The sequence below is a fragment of the Hydra vulgaris genome, chromosome 13 (genome assembly GCF_038396675.1).
Source record: "Hydra vulgaris chromosome 13, alternate assembly HydraT2T_AEP".
In the NCBI taxonomy this organism is placed as follows: Eukaryota; Metazoa; Cnidaria; class Hydrozoa; order Anthoathecata; family Hydridae; genus Hydra; species Hydra vulgaris.
Window position 1 is genome coordinate 49,913,993 of NC_088932.1, and position 22,447 is coordinate 49,936,439.

General features: G+C 27.8%; 2 protein-coding genes across 3 annotated transcripts; one reads left to right on the forward strand and one right to left on the reverse strand.

Moving 5' to 3' along the window:
- Positions 1-154: 154 nt before the first annotated feature.
- LOC100200357 (probable protein disulfide-isomerase ER-60) lies at positions 155-6,150 on the forward strand. Of its 2 annotated transcripts, none has more exons than XM_065816552.1 (5): positions 155-334; positions 1,763-1,847; positions 2,238-2,358; positions 5,258-5,425; positions 5,934-6,150. In XM_065816552.1, exons 1-5 carry the CDS (start codon positions 201-203, stop codon positions 6,080-6,082), a joined length of 657 nt encoding a protein of 218 aa, XP_065672624.1. In that variant the 5' UTR covers positions 155-200; the 3' UTR covers positions 6,083-6,150. The 2 variants fall into 2 exon arrangements, with proteins under 2 accessions (XP_065672624.1, XP_065672625.1); XM_065816553.1 differs by lacking the exon at positions 1,763-1,847 and adding an exon at positions 1,898-1,979 and having other exon boundaries at positions 157-334.
- A 6,874-nt stretch (positions 6,151-13,024) lies between these two features.
- LOC100211205 (tetratricopeptide repeat protein 24) lies at positions 13,025-20,275 on the reverse strand. The gene is made up of 4 exons (XM_065816554.1): positions 19,591-20,275; positions 19,216-19,434; positions 18,966-19,127; positions 13,025-13,687 (listed from the first exon to the last, which is right to left on the reverse strand). Exons 1-4 carry the CDS (start codon positions 20,231-20,233, stop codon positions 13,152-13,154), a joined length of 1,560 nt encoding a protein of 519 aa, XP_065672626.1. The 5' UTR covers positions 20,234-20,275; the 3' UTR covers positions 13,025-13,151.
- Positions 20,276-22,447: the final 2,172 nt, after the last annotated feature.

Here is a 22,447-nt window from a genome sequence, read left to right on the forward strand (position 1 = left end):
ATTTATGTTGCTTCATTTAATTTAGAAACTATATATCATCATTGTTGCTTAGTTTTATTTCAAACTCAATAACAATTTAATAATTCCAGTTTGCAATATTACAAATTTTTTTTCATACTTGTTTTGTAAAATAGATTTAGTTATTAAATTTTTAAAAGTATTTCAATGATATATTTTCTAGACACGTTATAAAAATTACTATGGCAGCTGTTAGGGTAGTCATTTTATCATTTATGTTTGGTTGGGCATTAGCTGTAATGGAACTAAATGATAACAACTTTTTTGACTATGCTAAACGAAAAGAAGTGCTTTTGGTGGATTTCTATACTCCATGGTAAAATTAGTATTTATGGTATGATTATTTAGGTCAGTAGAATTAAATATGGTATATGGATAAATGTCTCAGAATTAAGTACAATTTGTTGTATACATAGATGCGTTTGCTAAACCAATACCTTACTATTTTTCAAAAACTATATGTTATTAATTATTAAATATTAGGGAGCTGTGACGAATTTTATAAGTTAAAAACATATTTTGGAACCAATATATCAATTTTTACCTTACGTATAACAAATCTTAAAGTTTTATCTGAAACGCTGGTTGTGCAGGCGTGTTTTTATCCATTCGTTTAGATATACCTTACATATATTCTTGGTATCAGTTTCCCAAATTTTCATATCCGTTGCAATAACTCTTCAATGATAACCCTTATTTTTTTCAAAGTATACAAACACAATGAAAAGCGCATTTGCCTTCGCATATACGTCTTTACTAAAAATGTTTTAGTTTACTCATTAGTGTCAAGTTTTCAGCCAATTGAATTTGAGATTAAATTTTTTGCTTAATAAGTTAAACGACTTACCTCACTATAAGAACCCACACGTCACCAAACCAACCCACTACACGCCAAGCCTCTTTAGTCGTCTATTTTAGCACACTAAAACTGTTTTTGACCTCTAGATTCATTTGGCAACTACTAGATTCATTTGGCTAACCAACTGTCAATTAATTTCTTAAACGTATATGTTATTATATCAAGTTTTCTTAGGCTTTCAAAGAACTTATTAGACAAAATTCTTTTTATCAATGCCTGACAACGACCTAAATCATTTGAAATAATTAATTCTAGACCATTTTATTAACCTTCAAAAGATTTCAGAGAGTTTTTATATAAAATACATACAGAACCTGCGTGGTGACTAAAAAAAGACTGCATTTCTGGCATATCATCTATGTAACAGATAACTATATCTATTAAAATACAACCATTCATTTTAAATCCATGTAACATTTAGTATAAATTTATTGAATAACTTTTTTTAGTTAACATTGTTAATTATTTATAAGAATTGAATGTAGTCAAAAAAAAAAAAAAAAGAAAAAAAAAAGTTAATATATTCAATCATTAATCATTTTTTTATATTACAATGAAAGAAATCAAAAAAGTGATGCATTGCGTTACACTAGGTACGTTTTTTTTTTAATATAAATATGCTCGTCGCTAATTTTAATTGTGATCTAGCTGCATAAGTCTACTAACCACAATAATAAACACAACCTTTCAGACTAAATATATGTTATTTAGTTTTACGATTGTAAAGTTTTCTCTGTTAATCACTGTTTTCTTCCTCCGTAGTAAAGTTACTTCATACATTTGTAGCCATATGCAAAGCACGCATGCACTAAATTTAACACACACACATATATATATATATATATACAACGCATATACATATACATAAACATCTTTAACTCACAGGTGTAAAGAATCAAAACGTCTTGCGCCAGAAATGCAATGGGCAGCATTAGAATTGGGTGTTCAAAAATCAAAGAACCTAGCTCAGGTATTATTACTCATAGTACATTTCTAACACCTTATGTTATGCAACTTTAGGTGTAGCGACTGTAAGAGGTTAGCTCCAGAGTTCGAAGGTGCAGCAGCACAACTTCAGGATAGAAGCGCTGATTTGGTGAAGGTACAAGAATCATATTTATATTTATTAGTGATTTAGGTTTAGAAAAATAATTTTAAAATAAAAAAATATTAATTAAAGCGCTATAGAAAAGAGTGCGCCATCTGCCTCACACAACCTTTAGTTGATCTGCATTGCACTAGAAACCTCTGTTGTAGACACAAACTGTTATATTTTGAAGTAGTAGTAAAAAGTGATTTTAAAGAGATATTTTTTATAAAGTAACAGAACACTATCCTAATATGTGAACTTGATTTACAGGTTGATTGCGAAGGTGCGGGAAAAGGACTTTGTCAGATGTACCAAATACGCAGTTGGCCACAGTTGAAGAATTTTCATTATGGAACATATACAGGGGATTACACTGGACCACAGAGTGCTGGTAACTTTGATTATTTTAGGAGAATAGAAAACAAGACTATTTAAAATATGAATAAAGTTAATAGATTTTTTGTTTTTACAAATTCTTTGCAAAAGCAAAAATTGAAAAAAAATTATAGCAACAAATACATAGTTATTAATGTGTTTATTATTTTCTATATTTTTATTTACATTGTAATAGAGTTTAATTTTGATTATTTTGAATATTGACTACTTATAGATTTAAAGTTGTTTTATCAAGCTACAAAGCTACGATATGTAGCTACTAATATATGGATGCCACTGTCCCGGGTTTTAAGTAGGAGAGCGCAGAGCTAATCTAATTAAAACTGAAATTTTCTTTGCGTTCTCCTACAGAAAAACCGGAACAATGGCATCTAATATCCATAAACTAAATAAAAAAACCTTAATGCTGGTCAAAAAAAAAGTAAAAATTAGAGACTCAAAGCATGTAATTCCTGAAGCTCCTCTTCATATTTTGCTACAGGTGGTTCAATGTTGGAATCTAAAACAACAGCGTACAATTTTTAAAAACACACTTGAAGAAAACGTTCCTAAATAAAATGATACTTTTTTATCTCTCTTAGTTTATATTTTTACTTTAAATACAAACTAAGAAAAAAGTAAAATATATTTTATAAATCGCCCTCTGTAAATATATTTTACAGAGGGTGAACAATAAAATAATAATAATAATAATAATAATAATAATAATAATAATAATAATAATAATAATAATAATAATAATAATAATAGTAATAATATATATATATATATATATATATATATATATATATATATATATATATATATATATATATATATATATATATATATATATATATATATATAGTAGTATATTTTTTTTAAATAGCTGTCTAAAAACTCGCGATATGTATATGCATATTGCTATAGTGATAGGTGGCTATAGTTACATAGTAGAATTGTCGTTATGTAGTAGCTTGCGAAAAAAAGACGGTGTGTAGCTATTAATATTTTGTTATAATATCGCTAGCTACAAAGTTGCGATATGTAGCCATTGACGAGCTACAGATTTGTCGTTAGGTTGTAGCTAAAATATGTAGCTAACCATATATCGTAGTAATATCGATAGCTAGATTGCGACATGTCGTAATGAAATTGCAGTGTTACAAGTTCAATTATTATAATATAAATATTAGATTCAATACTAGAAATCGAAGGTGTAATCTAGATGTGTTTGTTGTTAACTTTTACTGGCACCAAAACTTGTTTGATAAAAGCTTTGTTGAACTAATCAACTTCATGAGAGATAAATGCATCAGTAATGAAGATAGCTACACTGCCACCTCGACATCCGTCTTAGCACTTTTTTTTATTACTTTATGCTAAGATGTCCCATATGTTTTCGATGGATTTTAAATCGAGTGAGAGCGCTGGCCATTCCATTTAAATTTTCTTGCTTTGTGAATTGGAGCATTATCATTACTCCTCCATAGCTCTTTTTTTTTAAAATATTTTCTTTTTTCTAATGTCATGGCAAGAATAATAAGCACCATGCACAATTCGTCGCAGTTAGCGAGCTTTTAGCATCGGTCTTCTACCATTTCAATGCTCTGTGTAATAATTCCTTGGATAATTTATAAAATTATTGATCAAACATGGTCTCAGCTTACAAGCGAATATCCTATTTGATAAACGCAATGACCTGTAGGCTTCAATATTGTCTAATTTTCAACGGAGAGTGTAATTCCTCTTGACATTCAATATAATGTATATAATTAAATAAATTTAATTTGAAAACGGAATTCCGTACTATTTATTTTAAAGCTTTTGGTGTAATTTAGATAACGAGGTTATAATAATGCACCACGGTTTTAAACGATTTTATAATTTGAATTAATTAAATTATAAATGAATTCAATCAAAGTATTTCGTTTATTTCAAAAAATGGTTTACAAATAGAATTTGATCAACAAACTTTGAAACTTTGCTGGGAAGTGTTACATTATTATGTCTACTCGCTTCACTTAGCGTCAATAGATTATACTTTTTTTGATCACCAGAGAACAGCTAGTACAATGAAACGTTTGTGACGAGGAGGCGCACCACCAGCACCTCTTAACGTTTTAAGAACGTCCTACAGATTAGTAACGTCAATAAGATGTCGAATAAACATCTTACGGACGTCTGTGCCCACTGGGATTGTTTCTTTTCTTCAAAGCCTAAAGTTTTAGGTTTGCAACATTCGTTAATATTCTATGCGTTGGTCATAAACAACAATGTTGCATATATATTTGAAGATTAGTTATGGAATCAAAAATAAACTTAAAAAATTTCTCTTGAAAAAACACTACTTTTGTCATCAAACTCGCTTAAGACTAAGGCGGACACCAAATCTCAAACCTCTCCGAAGCCAGCACTCTAACCATTGCTCCATGGCTGCTCGTATCTTAACAATATAAATATATAGCAGTATTTTGTTGGTAAAATGGGTTAATGTTGGTGTCATCATAGAAGCATAATCTTAGCGATGTTTGTTGTTAGAAGATTAATTTAGTAAGCTTATACTTAAACTTATTTTTGAATGTTTAAAACTAAAATTGTTGCTGAGTGAAAAACTAAGATTTTCTCCGAGTTATTTGACTTGGTGTTTAACTGTTTCATTGTTAATAATATGGGATATGCATATACATACAGTTATTTATATTACATTGAAAAGTTCTGAAAACCGTGGCACAGTTTGTAAAACTTTACCTCTATATTATCAATACCGAAAACAAGATTTAAATTTTTTTATTTTGTTTTGTGAAAACAGAAAAATTAAACAAAGTAAAATAAAATTTTTATTCAACTTTCAATTAATTTCCTCAAACTTATCAATTTAAAATATGAAATGTAATTTATTATTTTTAATTTAGAGGCAATTGCTTCATACATCAATACCGTTGAACAATCAAGCAGCAACTTTGTTCCTGGTTATTATCCAAACGTCGGCTACGCCATGGCACCAAAAGATAGTTTGGTTGAACCAGCACCACCAGTAGTTGGGGCACTCAGCTGCGCAAGATGCAATATTGGCAAAGGAAGTAAGTTTTAATCAAAATAATTTATAACCCATTAAACAAATATTTATTTAAATTAAAATTGTTTTAAAATTATATTTATTTTTACAAAAAACTCGATTTTGCCATAAATAAATATTTCTTTCCGCAAAGTGGAAAGTGAATGTTGCGCATTTTTTGTTACTAATAAATATTTTTTTGTTAACATTATATTAATATATAATGTTATAATGTGGTACTACAACAATTTTTATTACAATAACTTATAATTTAATACATTTTTCACGTAATGTGTATTTTTAGTATAGTGTTTATGCCATTATGGTAATGCAATGTTGTTACTGTAATGTTGTTTTTGCTACTCTAACGCAATGTTTGTTATTATAATTTGTTGTTTCTAGAGATAGAGTTTATTCATTTGATATGGCATTTGTAACTATAATCTGCTGCTTGTAACTTATACATAGTGCTTTAGCGTAATGTATTATGTTAGCGAAATTTGTAGCTTGTTTATATGATTTTTTACTTTTAGCTAAATGCACTAAAGTTGTAAAGAAAGCTTGCGTCGAATTACAGTTGAGAGAAAAAGCAAAAAAAGAAGAAGCAAAACAAAATGACGATGATAAAAAAAGAAGTGTGTTAGTGAAAAAAGCTGATAATAAAAAGAAAACAAATAATTAGTAACACGAACTTTTCGAATGTACATGTTCAGATTATTTTCAAGATCTAATAAACATATATGCATGTTATATATATATAAATATCTATAGTAAATTAAAATAATTCTTTTTTTTTAGTTATGTAAAGTAAAATGTATTTTAAGAAAATCTGATATCATAAGCTCTTAAAAAAATAAGGTTTGCTATTTAAAAAAATCAATTACTAAGAAAGACAACCTTAACAACAGTCCGTTGAACAGAGGTCAGATTAACAGACGCCTGGGGTAAAGTCGCACTGTAATAAAACAGTTCTACTATTTTGTTTTAAAAGGCTCAAATTTAAAAGTAAAAATTTGAAATTATTAACAAATATTCCGAATGATTTTGCAAAATTTTAATTTTAGACAAAAAATGAACATTTAAAACTTTATCAAAAAGTAAGATTTTTTGATAAAGATGATACTTAAGAAAAGAATGCTAAGTTACTAACAAACTCGGCCTACAAAAAATTTATAGACATATTCCTAACTCACTACAATTTATAGACATATTCCTAACTCACTACAATAAATTTATAAACATATTCCTCACTTACTGTAATAATCACTTTCCAAAAATAGAACAGAAATAAAAACAAATTTAATTTACCTGTTCATGAATTACCGGGGGAATAAAAAAAATATCATAGTAAAACAAAAACTCTGCATTAAGTATCTAAAAAATCAAAGTAAAGGAAATACGAAAATATATTTTAAAAAACTAAAAAAGAAATCTAAAAAATTGTCTTATTTAAAAAAAATTGAAAATTATAAGAGAGATAATAAAAAAACCAGTAATATTATGAAAGGAATAATTGGTAAAAGTAAAACAACTACCACCCAAAAATACTCATAAATGAAAAAGAGTTTAAGGATAAATTATTTCTAAATAATTTAACAATTACATTGCAAATGTTGACTCTGAACTTGCTTTAAAAGTACAGTGTACAAATAGATCATTTAAAAGTTATATTAGAGATTTTCACGGCTACTTAGTTTTTGGAGAATTTAAATACAAAGAACTTATAATGGAAATCAAAACATTAAATAAATAAATAATAATAAAGGTTTAGGTATTGATTATTACCCAAAAACTGCCTAATCATATGTGTTAGTAACTAGTTTAAATTTGTGAATTGTTAGAAATGTTTTATTTAAACATGAAACGTATAATGTATTTAGAACGTTATCTTTGAAACAGAATTCAATTTTTTAAATATTACTTAACATTCAAACTTTAAGATAAATGAGTAAAGAAAAGTTTGTACTGAACATGAAAAAAGTGAGCTATTTAGAAAAAAAAACTTCAAATTCTGCTTCAAATACCACATTCTGAATATGTTCATTTTCAAATCTGCAAATTTGCACCCCATTATCTATTTTCCAATAACCTATTTTTTTTCTGTTTTAGCTTTGTGACAACCTTTTAAGTTGTTACAAAGCTAAAACAGTTAAAAAAGATATGTATCGTAATTAAATAACAAACAATTTAATGTTGATCATAGCTATATTTGTCTCTCTCTACAAATTTTTTTTATTTTTCATTTAAGAAAATCTGCAGATATATGATCAGATTGTTTGACACGAGGAATTTTTGTATTTTGACCTCCCTCAGCAGTATAAAAACCACAAAATACACTTAGTTTGTAATACTCTAGAAGTACTTCCTTAGAGCCCTAATTGAGCTACTGATATTTCTAACATACTGATCTCAACATAAACTCAAATAAGTAATTTTGTCGCTCTGAAATTAATCCAGGTTTCAGCTGTACAATGGCATTACTGATATTATTACCTTTTTTCCGTGTACCGGCATAGTAGAAGTAAGATGGCGTAAATTTTTAAAACCAGCTAAAGCCACGTGTCAAATAATATCCAAATAAATCTTTCCAATATATTACCGCTATGAAATAAAAATAAAAAAAAGTGAATCGAAGTCAATTAATCAACCTATCTATATAAAAATTAAAATTCACAATGTCGATTAATCAAGAAATATCGATAAAATACATTAAAGCACTATTAGATGCACAATAAAAAGAAATTACACAAGCATTAAACATAAGTCCTTCTAAAATAACAAGCGATATAGGCTCAACTAAAAATTGCATATACTAATATTAAATCTACAGTACAAAAAAATACTGATGATATTAATGAAATACGACAGAAACTGCTCAATCTGACCTCAGATAATAAAACATTTTTGGAAGACATTATTAAGCTTAGTGCGGCATTAGATGACCAAGTAAACAGAAATTTAAGAAAGACACTGTTTTTTAAAAACATTCCTATTAACACAAACAAATCCAAGGAATCCTGGTCTGATACCAAACTAATTATTGCAGGTACCATCGCAAAAGCGGCTAACATAGACCCGAAAAATGCCCATGACATGATCGAACACTGTCGTCGAGGAAAAGTTAACGAAAACAGCGCCAAGTCAAGCCATATTTTTGTTAAATTTCATAAATGGGCTAATAGTGAACACACAGAAATTATCTTTTTTATGTCCAAAAACAATATACGGGTTGAACAAATGTATTCACCATCACTAACTCGACGCCGCAATGAGAAAAGAACATCGTCGCCTTATAGAAAACAAAACAATAGTAAGCGGGTACCTCGAATACCCAGTTCTACTTAATGTTAAGAAAAATAAAGAGGATCCCAGGTATGTTTTACTAAAATCTTATTGAGTCGACATAAATCGCTCATAGCTTTGGAGTTCGAGAAATGGTACCTTTGATTTGGACGTGTTTTTCTTTTTTTCTTTTGTTGGTTTGTTTTGTTTTATTTTGATTTGCGGCACTATATTTGAACTTCATTCAAGCATTTTATATTATATAAAAATTTAGCGATATAGTAATAAAAATTACTTTTCGTGATGTTTATTATATTTTTACTTTCTATTTTTATTCTGTTTCTGGTGTTTTTGAGTTGAAGACGTTGCAAAGGATAAATACCATAAAATTCTTTTGTTAGAAAATGTGCGCTTGGTTGGTTTCGTTGAAAGATCAAAAGTCTCAATCCTTGTGATTTTTTTTTGGTTCTTTTTTATTTGGAAAAAAAAATAAATAAAAAAAAATAACAAAGAAAGCTTAACGTGTTTAAAATATAATGTAAATAGCTCGAAAACCGAAAATTGTATAATTTTTGCATATATTTTTTTTTTGTAATTTTTGTTTGTTTGTTTGTTTCTATTTTTGCATTTTTTCGTAATGTTCTGTACTTCTTTTTTTTTTTTTTTAATTTTTATTATTTTTTGATTTCTAATAGATTGCAGTTACTTACATTCATATAAATAATCTTACTTTTATATTTTATCGCCATATCAATTCACCGTAATGAAAACTACACATAGCAAATGTGCTGTTTTTCTATAAAAATCAGAAAGCTATTTTTTGTGATAACTGCCTCAATTGGGTCCACTTAAAATGTAACAACCTCAATGATATTGACTACCAATTACTAAAAAACTCCTCAAAAATTTGTTCATGGTTTTGTATAAATCGCTTAGCTAGTACATTTCCCTTCAATAACGAAACTATAACTGACAATGAAAATCTTACTAATGGTGACACTAAAATAACAAAAATTATTAAGTATCAGGTTTTCCCATAGAGAGTTTTCACTCAATCTTCAACACATTTAATCACATATTGATAACAACAACAAAACTCGAAAAACCTCAATAAACAGTTACTACACCAATGTTGATGATTTAAAATATATAGCAGCTAACAAATCCTCATTCAATGTCCTTCTTATCAATATATCATCACTCTCTAAATATTTTGATGACCTTGAAAATCTACTCCAATCAACAAAACTTGAATTTGACATAAATGGTATATCGGAAACCAGATTGAATAAAAAAAGCCCAAAAACTAGCAACTTAACACTTAATGGGTATTCCTATGAACACACACAAACTGAATCACATGCAGGTGGTGCATTATTATATATAAATAATAGGCTTGCCTATAAACCCAGAAACAATCTCCACATCTATAAACCAAAAAAACTAAAATCTAACTTCATTGAAATTATAAATCCAAAAAAATTGAATATTATTGCTGGTTGTGTTTACAGGCATCCAAAAATGTCTTTAGACAACTTCCTATCATTCATTAGGTTTTTGAGTAACGGATTAAGTAACATCTTAATCCGTTACTCAAAAACCTAACAAAAAAAAAAAAAATCCATTCATTTTATGGGATTTCAACATTGATCTGTTAAAGTATGACACAGATTCGTATACTAGAGACTTTTTAGTTTCACTCACCTCAAATTACTTTCTACCTCACATTGTCCACCCTACTTGTATCTGTAAAACATCAAAAACACTAATAGACAACATCTTTTCAAATATTAAATAAAATAAATATAAAGCAGGGAATCTTACCATCATAATCTCAGATCACCTTCCCCAATTTCTGATAGCTTATAATATTCTCAAACCACCACCTAATAAAAAGTTCTTAATCCAGGAAAAAAACTGGAAAAGGTTCATTGAAGTTGCATTTAGAAACGATTTTCACAATCTTAGTTTAGACAGAGAATCAAAAATATACCCTGATAATTATACCCAGTCTCTTGAGAATACTATTTCCAACAATTATCCATGCGCCTTTGAAAAAGCTTAACAAACAAAACATTAAATTCAAGACTAACCCATGGATATCAGATGAACTCAAGCACTCTATACAGCACAAAAATTATCTCTTTAAAAAATATATTAGGTTTAAAAATCAAACAAATAAAACCATATTTCATAATGAGTATAAAACATTTCGTAATAAGCTCGAATCTAAACTCAAAGAAATCAAAAAAAAAGATACTACGATAATTATTTTACTGAAAACATAAAAAATATAAAAGCAACCAGCAAAGCCATTAAAAACATTATTAATATTAAAAATTAATATTTAAACATTATTAATATTACATTATTAATATTTAAAGTAACTCTCAAATAACTTCTAATGTAATCATACATAACAATAAAACAATGACAAACCCCTTTGATATTTGTAATGCTTTCAACAACTACTTTACTAACAATGGTTAGGATGTCCACACAACAATTCCTACATCCATGAATCATTTTACATATTACTTATGAAATCCTTTTCAAAAATCTATCTTTATAAAACCTACTGACGAACATGAAATTTCAAAAATTATCAACTCTTTAGACGCAAATAAAGCTTCTGGACCAAATGGTCTGCCTGTTAAAATTCTAAAACTATTAAAAACGGAACTCTCAAGAATTCTTTTTAACTTTTTTAATATCTCGTTCTCAAGTGGTATTTTCCCAGAAAACTTAAAAACTCCCGAAGTTGTATCTATTTTTAAAACTGATTCAAAACTATTAACCTCAAACTATAGGCCAATTTCCCTCCTCTCCAACATTGATAAAATAAACTCAACAAAAATTCTTCAATGAAAATAAACTGTTTTGTGAATTACAATTTGGTTTTCGAACGAACTACTCTACATTGCTTGCTTCATTAAGTCTAACAGAAAAAGTTAAAGATTCTCTGGATGAAGGAATGTTTGGATGTGGCATTTTTATTGACCTTCAAAAGGCATTTGACACTGTAGATGTTGACATTTTACTTTATAAGCTATCCTACTATGGTATTAGTGGAGTCTCAAACTCTTGGTTCAAATCTTGTGGTGGACTGATTGTGCAAAAATATAATACAAAATCCTACGGCAAACATTCCTTTAAATAATCTGCATTAATGGACTGGAATCAAATTCAAAATAAATTAAAATCAATTTTGTTCATGGTCGCTCTCTTCGAGAGAGCGACCATGAACAAAATTTTTTTGTTCATGGTCGCTCTCTCAAACTGTACAAATATTTTTTATAACTTATAACATTCTTATGTAAAACATCTATATTTCTGGTAAATATATTGCTTTCTGTTGTTGTTGTTGTTCTTATTCAGGATCATTAAAAATAAAATATTTTTAAAAAATAGCAAAAGTAAACAATTCTTTTTATAATAGTGTCAGAATATTTCACAAATGTGTGAAAATTTACAGTAGATAAGACATTTATAACTTTCTGTAATTTAGTTTTTGCAAAAGTTGAAGTTTTGTTAATTTGAACATTCATTTTTGAAGAGTCTTAATTGATGAAACACAGTGTTAAATGAAAAAAGTTTGACAAGTGATTTTCTACTAATTTATCATTGCTCTGTTCTTTATATATACAACTTTTTAAAATATAATATAGCTTAATTAAATTGCGGTGCATATGATAAAACCATAAAATGTGAGACAAATCTAACATAAAGTTATATATATATATATATATATATATATATATATATATATATATATATATATATATATATATGATGGCAAAAATAAGATATAAATTGAGAAATTGGGCAAAAAAAGTCAACAAAATTACAAAAATTTAAACACCCAGTGAACTTCAAATACAAAATTTATGCAAAATGAATACAAAATTTAAAAACAAGCAGCTATCATAATCATCCTAACCATCTAAAGTATAAAAAAAAAATTACTCTAAAAATTTAAGTTTTTTTATTTCTAATAAATTTGTGTAATTGATATTTAGTGTCATTACTTAGTAATTGACACTAAATATCACTTACACAATTGTCGCTAGACAACTCTTGAATTATAGTTTATATATTATATATTAAAAAAACACTTAATTATGTATAAATCTTATTAAAAATTATTTACATTTAAAAATCACTTAATATACAATATAAAAAAATAATATTTTATGTTGTACAAATACCTTAATTATAAATAATTTATGTATTATGCAATAGTGGTGGTCAATCACACCCAAAAGTTCAAAAACTGACACTAGTCTATTTATAAAGTTTAAAAAAGTTAATATGATGCGAGTAAACAAGAATAGAAAAAAACAAGAAAAATATAAAATAACAGCGTTAATAACCAGGAAGAAATAATTAAGAATGGGAAATAATGAAAGAAAACAGAAGAATCGAAGAATAAGAAGTATAAACGATATATGTAATAAACTTTCTCAAGTTTACATAATCAAGCAAACGCTACTATTTGGATTTTGTTTTAAATTTTTTCCAGTTTGCTTATTTAAGTCACCAGATTCATTCCATACTAATTGATCATTATACTCTGAGTTTAATAGACTTTTTTTATTATAACTTTCTATATAAATTTCGTCGCCTTGTATTACGTCTGCTTTTTTTTTAATTGGCTTTTGTTGACTATTTTTTACATTATCAAATGATTCAGCTTCAGTAAATTCTATGTGATCATCTTCTTCCAAACCCTTTGCTACTAAAGTATTCTGTCTTTGATCTTTTACATACCTTGGTCTTCCTTTAGTTGAAAAATTCTTGCATTTTTCATTTTTATTATCGAGATTTTCATTAAGTAACTTACATTTTATAGCATCAGTAAGTTTATTTACAATACGATCAGCACAATCATCTAGATTATCACAATTATCGCTGCAAGATGTATACGATATTAAACGTAAAGCATTTTTGTATGTAGAAATTGCTTTGTCATAATCATTTAAGCGAAAAAAAATGGCAGCCAAACCTAGATAATAATAGTAAATGAAACAACAATGACTTTTTTTTTATTTATCCGTTATCATTAATACTTTATTATTTATAAAAGGTAAAAAATTGGCATGTTTTATTATACAAATACCATTAACTAATATTAATAACTGAAATTTCAACATAAAAACATAACAATAAAAACATTTTAATAAAAAAAGTACAATATCCAAAATTTAAAAAATAAAAGTACAATATGCAAAAAAAAAATTTGTATGTATATATGTATGTGCGTGTGTAAGTATATATGTATGTATTTATGTATGTGTGTATATATGTATGTGTGTATATATGTATGTGTGTATGTATGCATGTATGTATGTTTGTATGTTTGTATGTATGTATGTATGTATGTATGTATGTACGTACGTACGTATGTATGTATGTGTATGTATGTATGTATGTATGTATGTATGTATGTACTCTCGAGTCCCTAATACAAGGAGGGGGTGACGTTTACTAATTTTTGGAACATTTTCCTACCCACCCCAAGCTTATTTAGAGCCCTCGCCCTCCCCGTTTATTAATTTATTATATATATAATTTTATAATACATATATATATATATATATATATATATATATATATATATATATATATATATATATATATATATATATATATATATATATATATATATGTATATATATATATATATATATATATATATATATATATATATATATATATATATATATATATATATATATATATATATATATATATATAAATATATATTAATTTAATAAAAGGTGAAAATCGGCCTTAAAAATTAGAAAATATTTATTACAGTCACTGATAAAAACAAAATTTTTCAGTGTAAATAAGCTTTAAAAATCACCAAGTAAATCCCGATTTATCGAAAATGAGCTTTTAATTTATTTTTCACAAAAGTATAAAACATATTAAATCCTATTGAAATTATTATAAAACAGCTGTTAGAAAATGCACATTTGACCGCAAACCACACTAAATTTAAATAGTTCTATGGGTGTTTTTTAAAAAATATTAGTTTGGATTTATAAACTGAAATTTTTTATAAAAAATACTTATATTGTAACATAAAAAAATCCCCACCCCCCATTTTTTTAAAAACCTCCGGTTTATTAAATCTGGACTAAAATTCCCCCCTTCCTTTATTTCCCCCTCCTCCCTTGTCTTAAGGATTCGAGAGTATGTATGTATGTATGTATGCAAGCATGTATGTACTTATGTATGTATGTATGTATGTATGTATGTATGTATGTATGTATGTATGTATGTATGTATGTAAGTTTGTTTGTATGTATGTATGTATGTATGTATGTATGTATGTATGTATGTATGTATGTATGTATGTATGTATGTATGTATGTATGTATGTATGTATGTGTGCATGCATGCATTTATATTAAGGTGATGACTTTTTTACATTCTCGTTTTCCTGTATCATAATTTGATAAGCTTTCATTAAAGATTAGATAAAATCTTACTTTCAAGGTGATTTGATAAAAAATGTTACGCACAAAATGATTCACTGGTTGCTTTGAGCAATTTTGATTGGAGATTCGCACTGCAGAAAGTTCATCAAAATCTTCAGCACAGAACAATTGACTGCTAAACCAATGGTAGGCCCATGAGTAGGAAATGAATGAACAGATTTTACGCAGCCTGTTAGAGGTTTCAGGCATCAGCATAAATGCAAGAAAAGCTAGAATGGCTTGTGAGTTCCAGTGTGCATTGCTGATGTTTGGATCTGTTGAAACTTTATGTCTCATCTCAGTGTGGCAACAAAAGACATGAGTGGGATGGTAAAGAAACTTTATGTCGTTTCTTCAGCTGTCTGTTTCCTTAATCTCATTTTTACGATTGCTGAAGGCTGATTTCAAGTTATCACAATTGCTCGTCAAATCTTTTACAAAGAAGTACTCAATGTTTGGTGATTTAGTCAATCCATTGAGCTCTTCATTCATGACAACGCAAAGAATGTGATTCAGCACATAGTGTTGGTAACTAATGAACTTGGGTTTGTGGTAATCTTTCCCTTCAAAAATTTGGTGCAGCCGAACAACAATGCCTGTCTTCTAGCAAGTATTCACACTTGCTGTACCATCAAAAATCATCACAATTGATCCCCACAGGTTGAATTCCTTTAACACATTATGAAGTCCTTCTGCAATTGTTTTCCACCTTTTAATTTGAGCGTAGTCAACTTAATTTTTTTTGCTTTATTTTTGAGGTCTACTGCCTGATATTCGAAGCCATCAATGTGTTTGCTGTCAAAGTGTATACTCCGTTTCTCCAGTTGAAGCGTGCTCACCAAGTGTTTTTTCACCTGAGCAGGTTTTATGTATAGAGCTTTGTACATTGTTGGGGTTGTATATGGGGTATGGGGTTGGGATTTCCATGCAATCTCATCTTCCCAAAAGGGGTCTTTGCTGTTTTGGGATGAGTCAAGTTCATGCTACTCTTAAACCAATCAGGTGGCGCTGAGCGAGCTGTTGACGATGTCGCTTTGATTACCTTCATTTGCTTGGATGGAAGGATGGTCTTGGCACTAACAGGTTTGCCACTGGAATAACCAACCTGGCCTTTGCTCTCAATTTGCAGTTTATACAGGTTCTCATCCACTTTGCACAACCATATGCTTTTAATCTTAGTGATGTCAAACAGTTCATTCAATGCATTAAAGTTTTGCTTCTTTCTGCAGCGCTCGTAGTCTTTCAAAAGTTTTGCTAATTTTGCACAAACAACTTGATCAGGTACTTGTGGCCCTTGAGTTTAAAGCCCTATGAACAAAACATCAATGTTTTGCTCATAGGGCTTTAAACTCAACAACAATTACACTGATTCTCTCTCTCACTGTACTTTTGGATTCAAGAAATTTGAAGCATCCAATGACTTGGTTTTTCTGGGGCATGCAACTCCTTTCACTCAAGAACGCTTATAAACATTTAAACTTCAGCCTTTTTTATTTCGACCAATGTTTGCTTGAAGTCCGTAGTCTAAAAGTTTGTTTGTCTAGACATTGCTTTTGTAAATTAAATCAAAAGTAAATTGCTTTCTTTTGCCTATTTTTGATAGCGCTTGAAACTGGATTAAGTTCTTTGTCCAAGTTTCCTCGTTCTTCTCAGTTTTAAAAGGGCTCCTTTTAACTGACATGTATTCTACACAGCAAATAAAATTGAAAGGGCATAAATGCAGATATTAGGCGCATAACAAATTAAAAAAACTGTTACTGAGTTTTTATATATTTTATTTAAAAACAAGCAATTCAAAACTATAGAAAATAAAAAAAGTAAGACACAAAATATTATATGCACAGTTATATGTTTGTATATAAAGCACAAATACCAATGTAGCTCAATAAATAATACGAGACCTCTTTTAATTAGACAACAATAGTGTTGACACAAAATTAAGCTAATTTAAACTTAACTATCTGCTTTAAACAGCTCACTTATATATCAGTTTATAGCACACTGCAAAACAGCTAAAATTTTTACATCTCTACAGGAGCTCCTCAAATGCACAACGTTCTACAATATTCCTACCCCCTGGTACAAGCCTGTCTCAATAATAATATTTAGTATATAAATTATTATACAAGTTGATTTAATGACTTATATTATAAATATTGTTGAAACAACTATATATTACGCTAAAATGGCTTATATTACATTTCCAATTGATTTGTGCAAGACTTTTTTCAATATTTTATTGGTATTAAGGTCATTTTAGTCATTAATAGGCAAAGGTTCATCCATTCTTACTACAGAAAATGATTTTTGAGAAAAAAAAGTTAAAAAGTCATCACCTTAATGTATATTTATTCAAAATTAACATTGACATACTCTTGTAGTAAAAACTTTGTTTTCAAGGTAAATGCCAACAAAAAAATGATTAAGAAGACATGATCTGGTCATGGTTTGCTATTTTAAAATACTTACAACAATAATGCCATAAAACATAATAGTTTTACAGCCTGCTAGAAGGAATATTTTTGTTAAACAAAACTTTCTCACTTTAAGAAAAAACAGTTATGCAAAAGCAATGTCTAGACAAGTAAACTTTTAGACAACTAATTTCAAGCAAACATTGGTCGAGGTAAAAAAGGCTGAACTTTAAACATTTATAATTAAATTAAAGACATTTTAAAAATATATTTAGTAGAAGATTATATTAAATTTCATGAAAACATTTTAGTAACACACTCAATTATTGGCATCTTGGAAAAATGCTGATCAATGCTAACAATGTTTCCAAAGCAAAAATAAATAAATAATAACTTCATATTTATTTATACAGCTTTATAACACAGTTAAATAATTAAAAATTTCATTTTAAGAAAGTAAAAGTATCAAGCTAATTTTGCTGCAAAAAAAAAAAAAAAATTAATTCCTTGAATCTTTTGTAGGTCAAATTTACAAAAAAGGTCCATATTTAGATTGAGTTTATTATTTATATAGTGGTTTTACCTATGGTGTTTAATTTATCACAAAACTTGTTTTCCTGAGCCAAATATTGGCACACCTATTGTCAAGAGCCTAATACCTGGGAGTGGATGTTTATTGGTTTTTGAAAAATTTTACCACCCACTTCAAGCTTATTAAAACCCCTTTTGTAGAATAATTTTTACTATTTATCATTAGAGAAATTGGATCTCAAAATTAAAAAATATCAGCCTTAAAAATCAGAAAATATCAACACACTGATAAAAACTTTCAATGTAATCAGGCTATAAAAATCGTTGACCTCTAAAAAACTTTCAATGTAATCATAAAAATCGTTAACCTCTAAAAAAAATTTTGTAACTTTGGATTTAGTTGAAAATGATCTTTTGGTTTCACCTATCAAGTACATAATATTCCTCCCCATAAAATTTATATAAGCATATTAAACCCTAATAAAATTATGATAAAATTTTTTGGCTAAAAGCCAAAATCAATACAACAATAGACACTCCCCCCCCCCCCAATTATTAGATATGAGAAAAATATTCTTTCCCATCCTTTTATCAAGCCCTCCTCCCCTTTCTATTAGATCAAGTCAAAAATTTCTACCCATCTTTTTATTCCCCCCCCCCCACCTTGTATTAAGCACCTTAGAGTACTGTGTCAAATAAAAAAAAATTAAAAAAAATTGACACATTAAGTAACTTTTTGAGTAATAATAAGTGCTGTATCTACTCATTCATACCCATATTACCAACCCATGGTTATATGATAAACCACTGAACAGTATATAATATATAATATTATTATATGATACTGAACCTTCAGTAGCTCTAAATTCTGCATTTTTATCTCCACTGTTATTTGCTGCTTGAATAGCAAGTTGAAAAGAATTTAATGATTTAACGTCATCATGAATCTGTGCATATGCAAAAGCCATATTACAAAAAACTTGTGCTTGCTTGCTCAAATCACCTAATTCAACTAATAATATAAAACAAGAAATTGATAGAAATAAAATTATTTGATAAAAATAAAAGTTAATTTTTATACATTAGGATTTTTAACTCACCATATATATCAGCAGCTTTTGTGTGATAGCTTATTGCCTTTTCATAGTTAAATGTAGAATTTAATAGAGCTCCCAAATTTTGATAAACCATTGCAAGCAATATCTTGTCTTGATTACTTTCACATTCAATAGATTTTTTGGCTTGCTCAAAACATTCAACACCAGATTCTAATAAATTCTCAGATATGTACAAAAGCCCAATTTCATGATAGATCTTAGCTTAAAAAAATATAATAGATTTACAGAAATACCAAGAAAATAAAATAAAAAAAAACAAACAAAAAAATAATGACCCAATAAGTAGATAAAAAAAAAAAAAGGAAAATAATTTAACAAAGAAAAAGATTTTTTAAATTGATAAAGCTAAAAAAAAACCTTGCAAATTTTTATCATTCAACTCATGACAAAGATCTAATAAAATATCAAGTATTTTTGCACATTCTTCAATCTCTTGCATTTCCGCTGCAACAGTCGCAGCATTAACCAAGTTTAAACATTCATTACTCCTATCATTTAAAATACTGTAACTGTTTCTTGCATTTTTATACATTTCAAATGAATCTTGTAGTTGGTTTTGAAGATGATAACATGTTCCCAGTTTTGATTCACATTCTGCTTGTAGATTTAATACCTTAAGGTCACAGTAAACTTTACGTGCTTTTTCATATGCTTCAACAGCTTGATCAATATCATTTAGTGCATGATGTGCTATGCCAATGTTGTACCACAAATCTGCATAATTTTCAGGCTGAATATTATCAAAGGATGCAATTTGTTTCAAATATATCAATCCATTTTTTGGTGATCCAGTTGCTATATAACATGCGCCAAGATTGAAACTACAGCTCTGAAGAATGAATACGTTACTAACTGACTTTGACTGATTATATGCTTTTAAAAAAAGTTCTATAGCTTGAGTAGTCTGCCCCTTTTTTAATGAATCATGCCCAAGTTCTGTAAGTTGTTGAATTTGTTCTATTTCACTACCATTTATTAAATTTATTTTGTCATCTGTCATTGCAATCTTTAATTAAAAGTCATATTTTATTACAACATTTATTTATGTAAAGATTGAAGTTCACCATTTATCAAATAAAAATATTAAATTATATATATATATATATATATATATATATATATATATATATATATATATATATATATATATACGTATATATATACATACATATACAATATACATATAACATATATATATATACATATACATATACATATATATATATATATATATATATATATATATATATATATATATATATATATATATATATATATATATATGTATATATATATATACATATATATATATACATATATATATTATATATATATACATAAAAAAACTGCATTTTCCAGCGTAGTAAATTTTTGTTATTGGTTCAATAATTTTTTTTTGAAGGTGAAAAACATCCTCTTCAAAAAAAAAATTTACTTGAACCATTAACAAAAATTTACTATGGGGAAAATGCAGTTTTTTTTTAGTTTACTGAAAGTTTACATTATTGGACTTCCGCCCTTTTAACATTCACCAACAAAAAAAAATATATATATACATATATATGTATATATATATGTATATACATATGTAAATATATATATATATATATATATGTATATACATATGTAAATATATATATATATATATATATATATATATATATATATATATATATATATATATATATATATATATATATGTATTCAGAGTTTGGGCTGGGCAGCAATTAAAAATATAAATATCATTTGGAGCAAAGTGACAAAATCAGACACAGAGGAATGATTTTAATGAAAGAAAACTGAAGAAGTGGTATGATAAATACCAGCTGTTGAAGGTGAATAGGACAAGTCCTAAAAATTATTGTATATTAAGCATTATAAAATTTTTTTCTAGCCCTGGCTATCAACCCCTCTTAAATCTTATAATTTTGCTGAGGCCTGTTATGCAAAAAGCCTCATTTTTAGCCATTTTTGGCATCCGCCAAACAGAAAACTTCCTAGTTAAAGGTAAAGAAAAATTTTTAAAATGGATACAGAAACTCTTTGAAAGGAGATGGTTATCTTTTACAGCAGAGCCATAGGACAAAAGCAGCCTTGGGAGGATTAGCTTCTTTGGCTTAGTAAGTAACTGGGGCCCTGGCTAAAAATGAGACTTTTTGCAAACTCCGCCCCAGCAAAATTATAAGATTTAGCAGGGGTTAATAGCTGGGACTAAAAAAAAATTTATAATACTTAATATATAATAATTTCATGCTTACATTTACTATTTATTAAATACTGGCATACATTTATATATTTTTAAACTCTAGTTTATTTCCAACAAGATTGCAAGCAACCGCTAATAAGTTATGAGTTACTTTAAAAAAGAGAGTCAGTTAAAATATTAAGAAACATATAACTAAAGACTTAAAAAAGTTGTAAGTTGTATAAAAAAGGAAAAAATGAAGATGGGTAAGAGTTATTAGGTTTTTTTGACGTGCAAGGAAAAAAACTAGATTAATAAAAGTTTCTTTAGTGTCAAGGGACAGAATTAGTAAAAGGATGCACCTTGTTGAATAAAAAGCCAAGCACGATTAAGTTTTGGTTTATCGTTGATATTGATGATAGTTCGTTTGAGCATTGACCATGACTGTATGACCATGACTGTATTTGCAGAAAAAAGAAAGAAATGCAGCCTTACAACAATGGGAGAGTAGCTCAAGCTTGGCAGATAAAGCAGGTCTTATTACATTTACAATGTGCTTTTAGACTTTGTCTGAGAGTAAGAGGGTTGTTATTTGTCAATATAGGCCAACGGTATTGCAATATCATTTTTCCAGTAAATAAATGAGTTTGTTGTCTAACAAAAATTGTGGATTTTTAAGTCCAGAATTTAAATCTATAAGCCACTGCAAGCCTTAGGCTGTTACTGAAAAGAGATCAGATTTAAAATCAGCTGCCTGTTCTAAGCAGTTAAAAAGTGAAGATTTTTAGTCAAGACAAGAGTATAAAGTTGAGTTGTCAGCAAATAGAGTAACTTTAGATTTCATGAAGATTGTTATTGTAGATAAGAAACAATACAGGAGCAAAGATAGGACCTTGTGGTACCCTTAAAGTTACTTGAAGTATAGAAAAGGGTAGGCCTTCAAGAAGTACATTTACTATTGCAGTTAGAAAAAAATAATTTAATAACCTCAAAACCTTTATATAAAGAAACAGAATGAAAACTAATCAT

Bases quoted from the DNA above. Each gene is read 5' to 3' on its own strand.
- LOC100200357 (XM_065816552.1), top strand. From the start codon at position 201: ATGGCAGCTGTTAGGGTAGTCATTTTATCATTTATGTTTGGTTGGGCA. The intron at 2,359-5,257 runs GTAACTTTGATT...TTTTTAATTTAG, and splicing joins CACTGGACCACAGAGTGCTG to AGGCAATTGCTTCATACATC. The intron at 5,426-5,933 runs GTAAGTTTTAAT...TTTTACTTTTAG, and splicing joins ATGCAATATTGGCAAAGGAA to CTAAATGCACTAAAGTTGTA.
- LOC100211205 (XM_065816554.1), bottom strand. From the start codon at position 20,233: ATGACAGATGACAAAATAAATTTAATAAATGGTAGTGAAATAGAACAA. The intron at 19,435-19,590 runs GTTTTTTTTTAG...TATTTTTTTAAG, and splicing joins GAATGATAAAAATTTGCAAG to CTAAGATCTATCATGAAATT. The intron at 19,128-19,215 runs GTGAGTTAAAAA...TTATATTATTAG, and splicing joins AAAAGCTGCTGATATATATG to TTGAATTAGGTGATTTGAGC.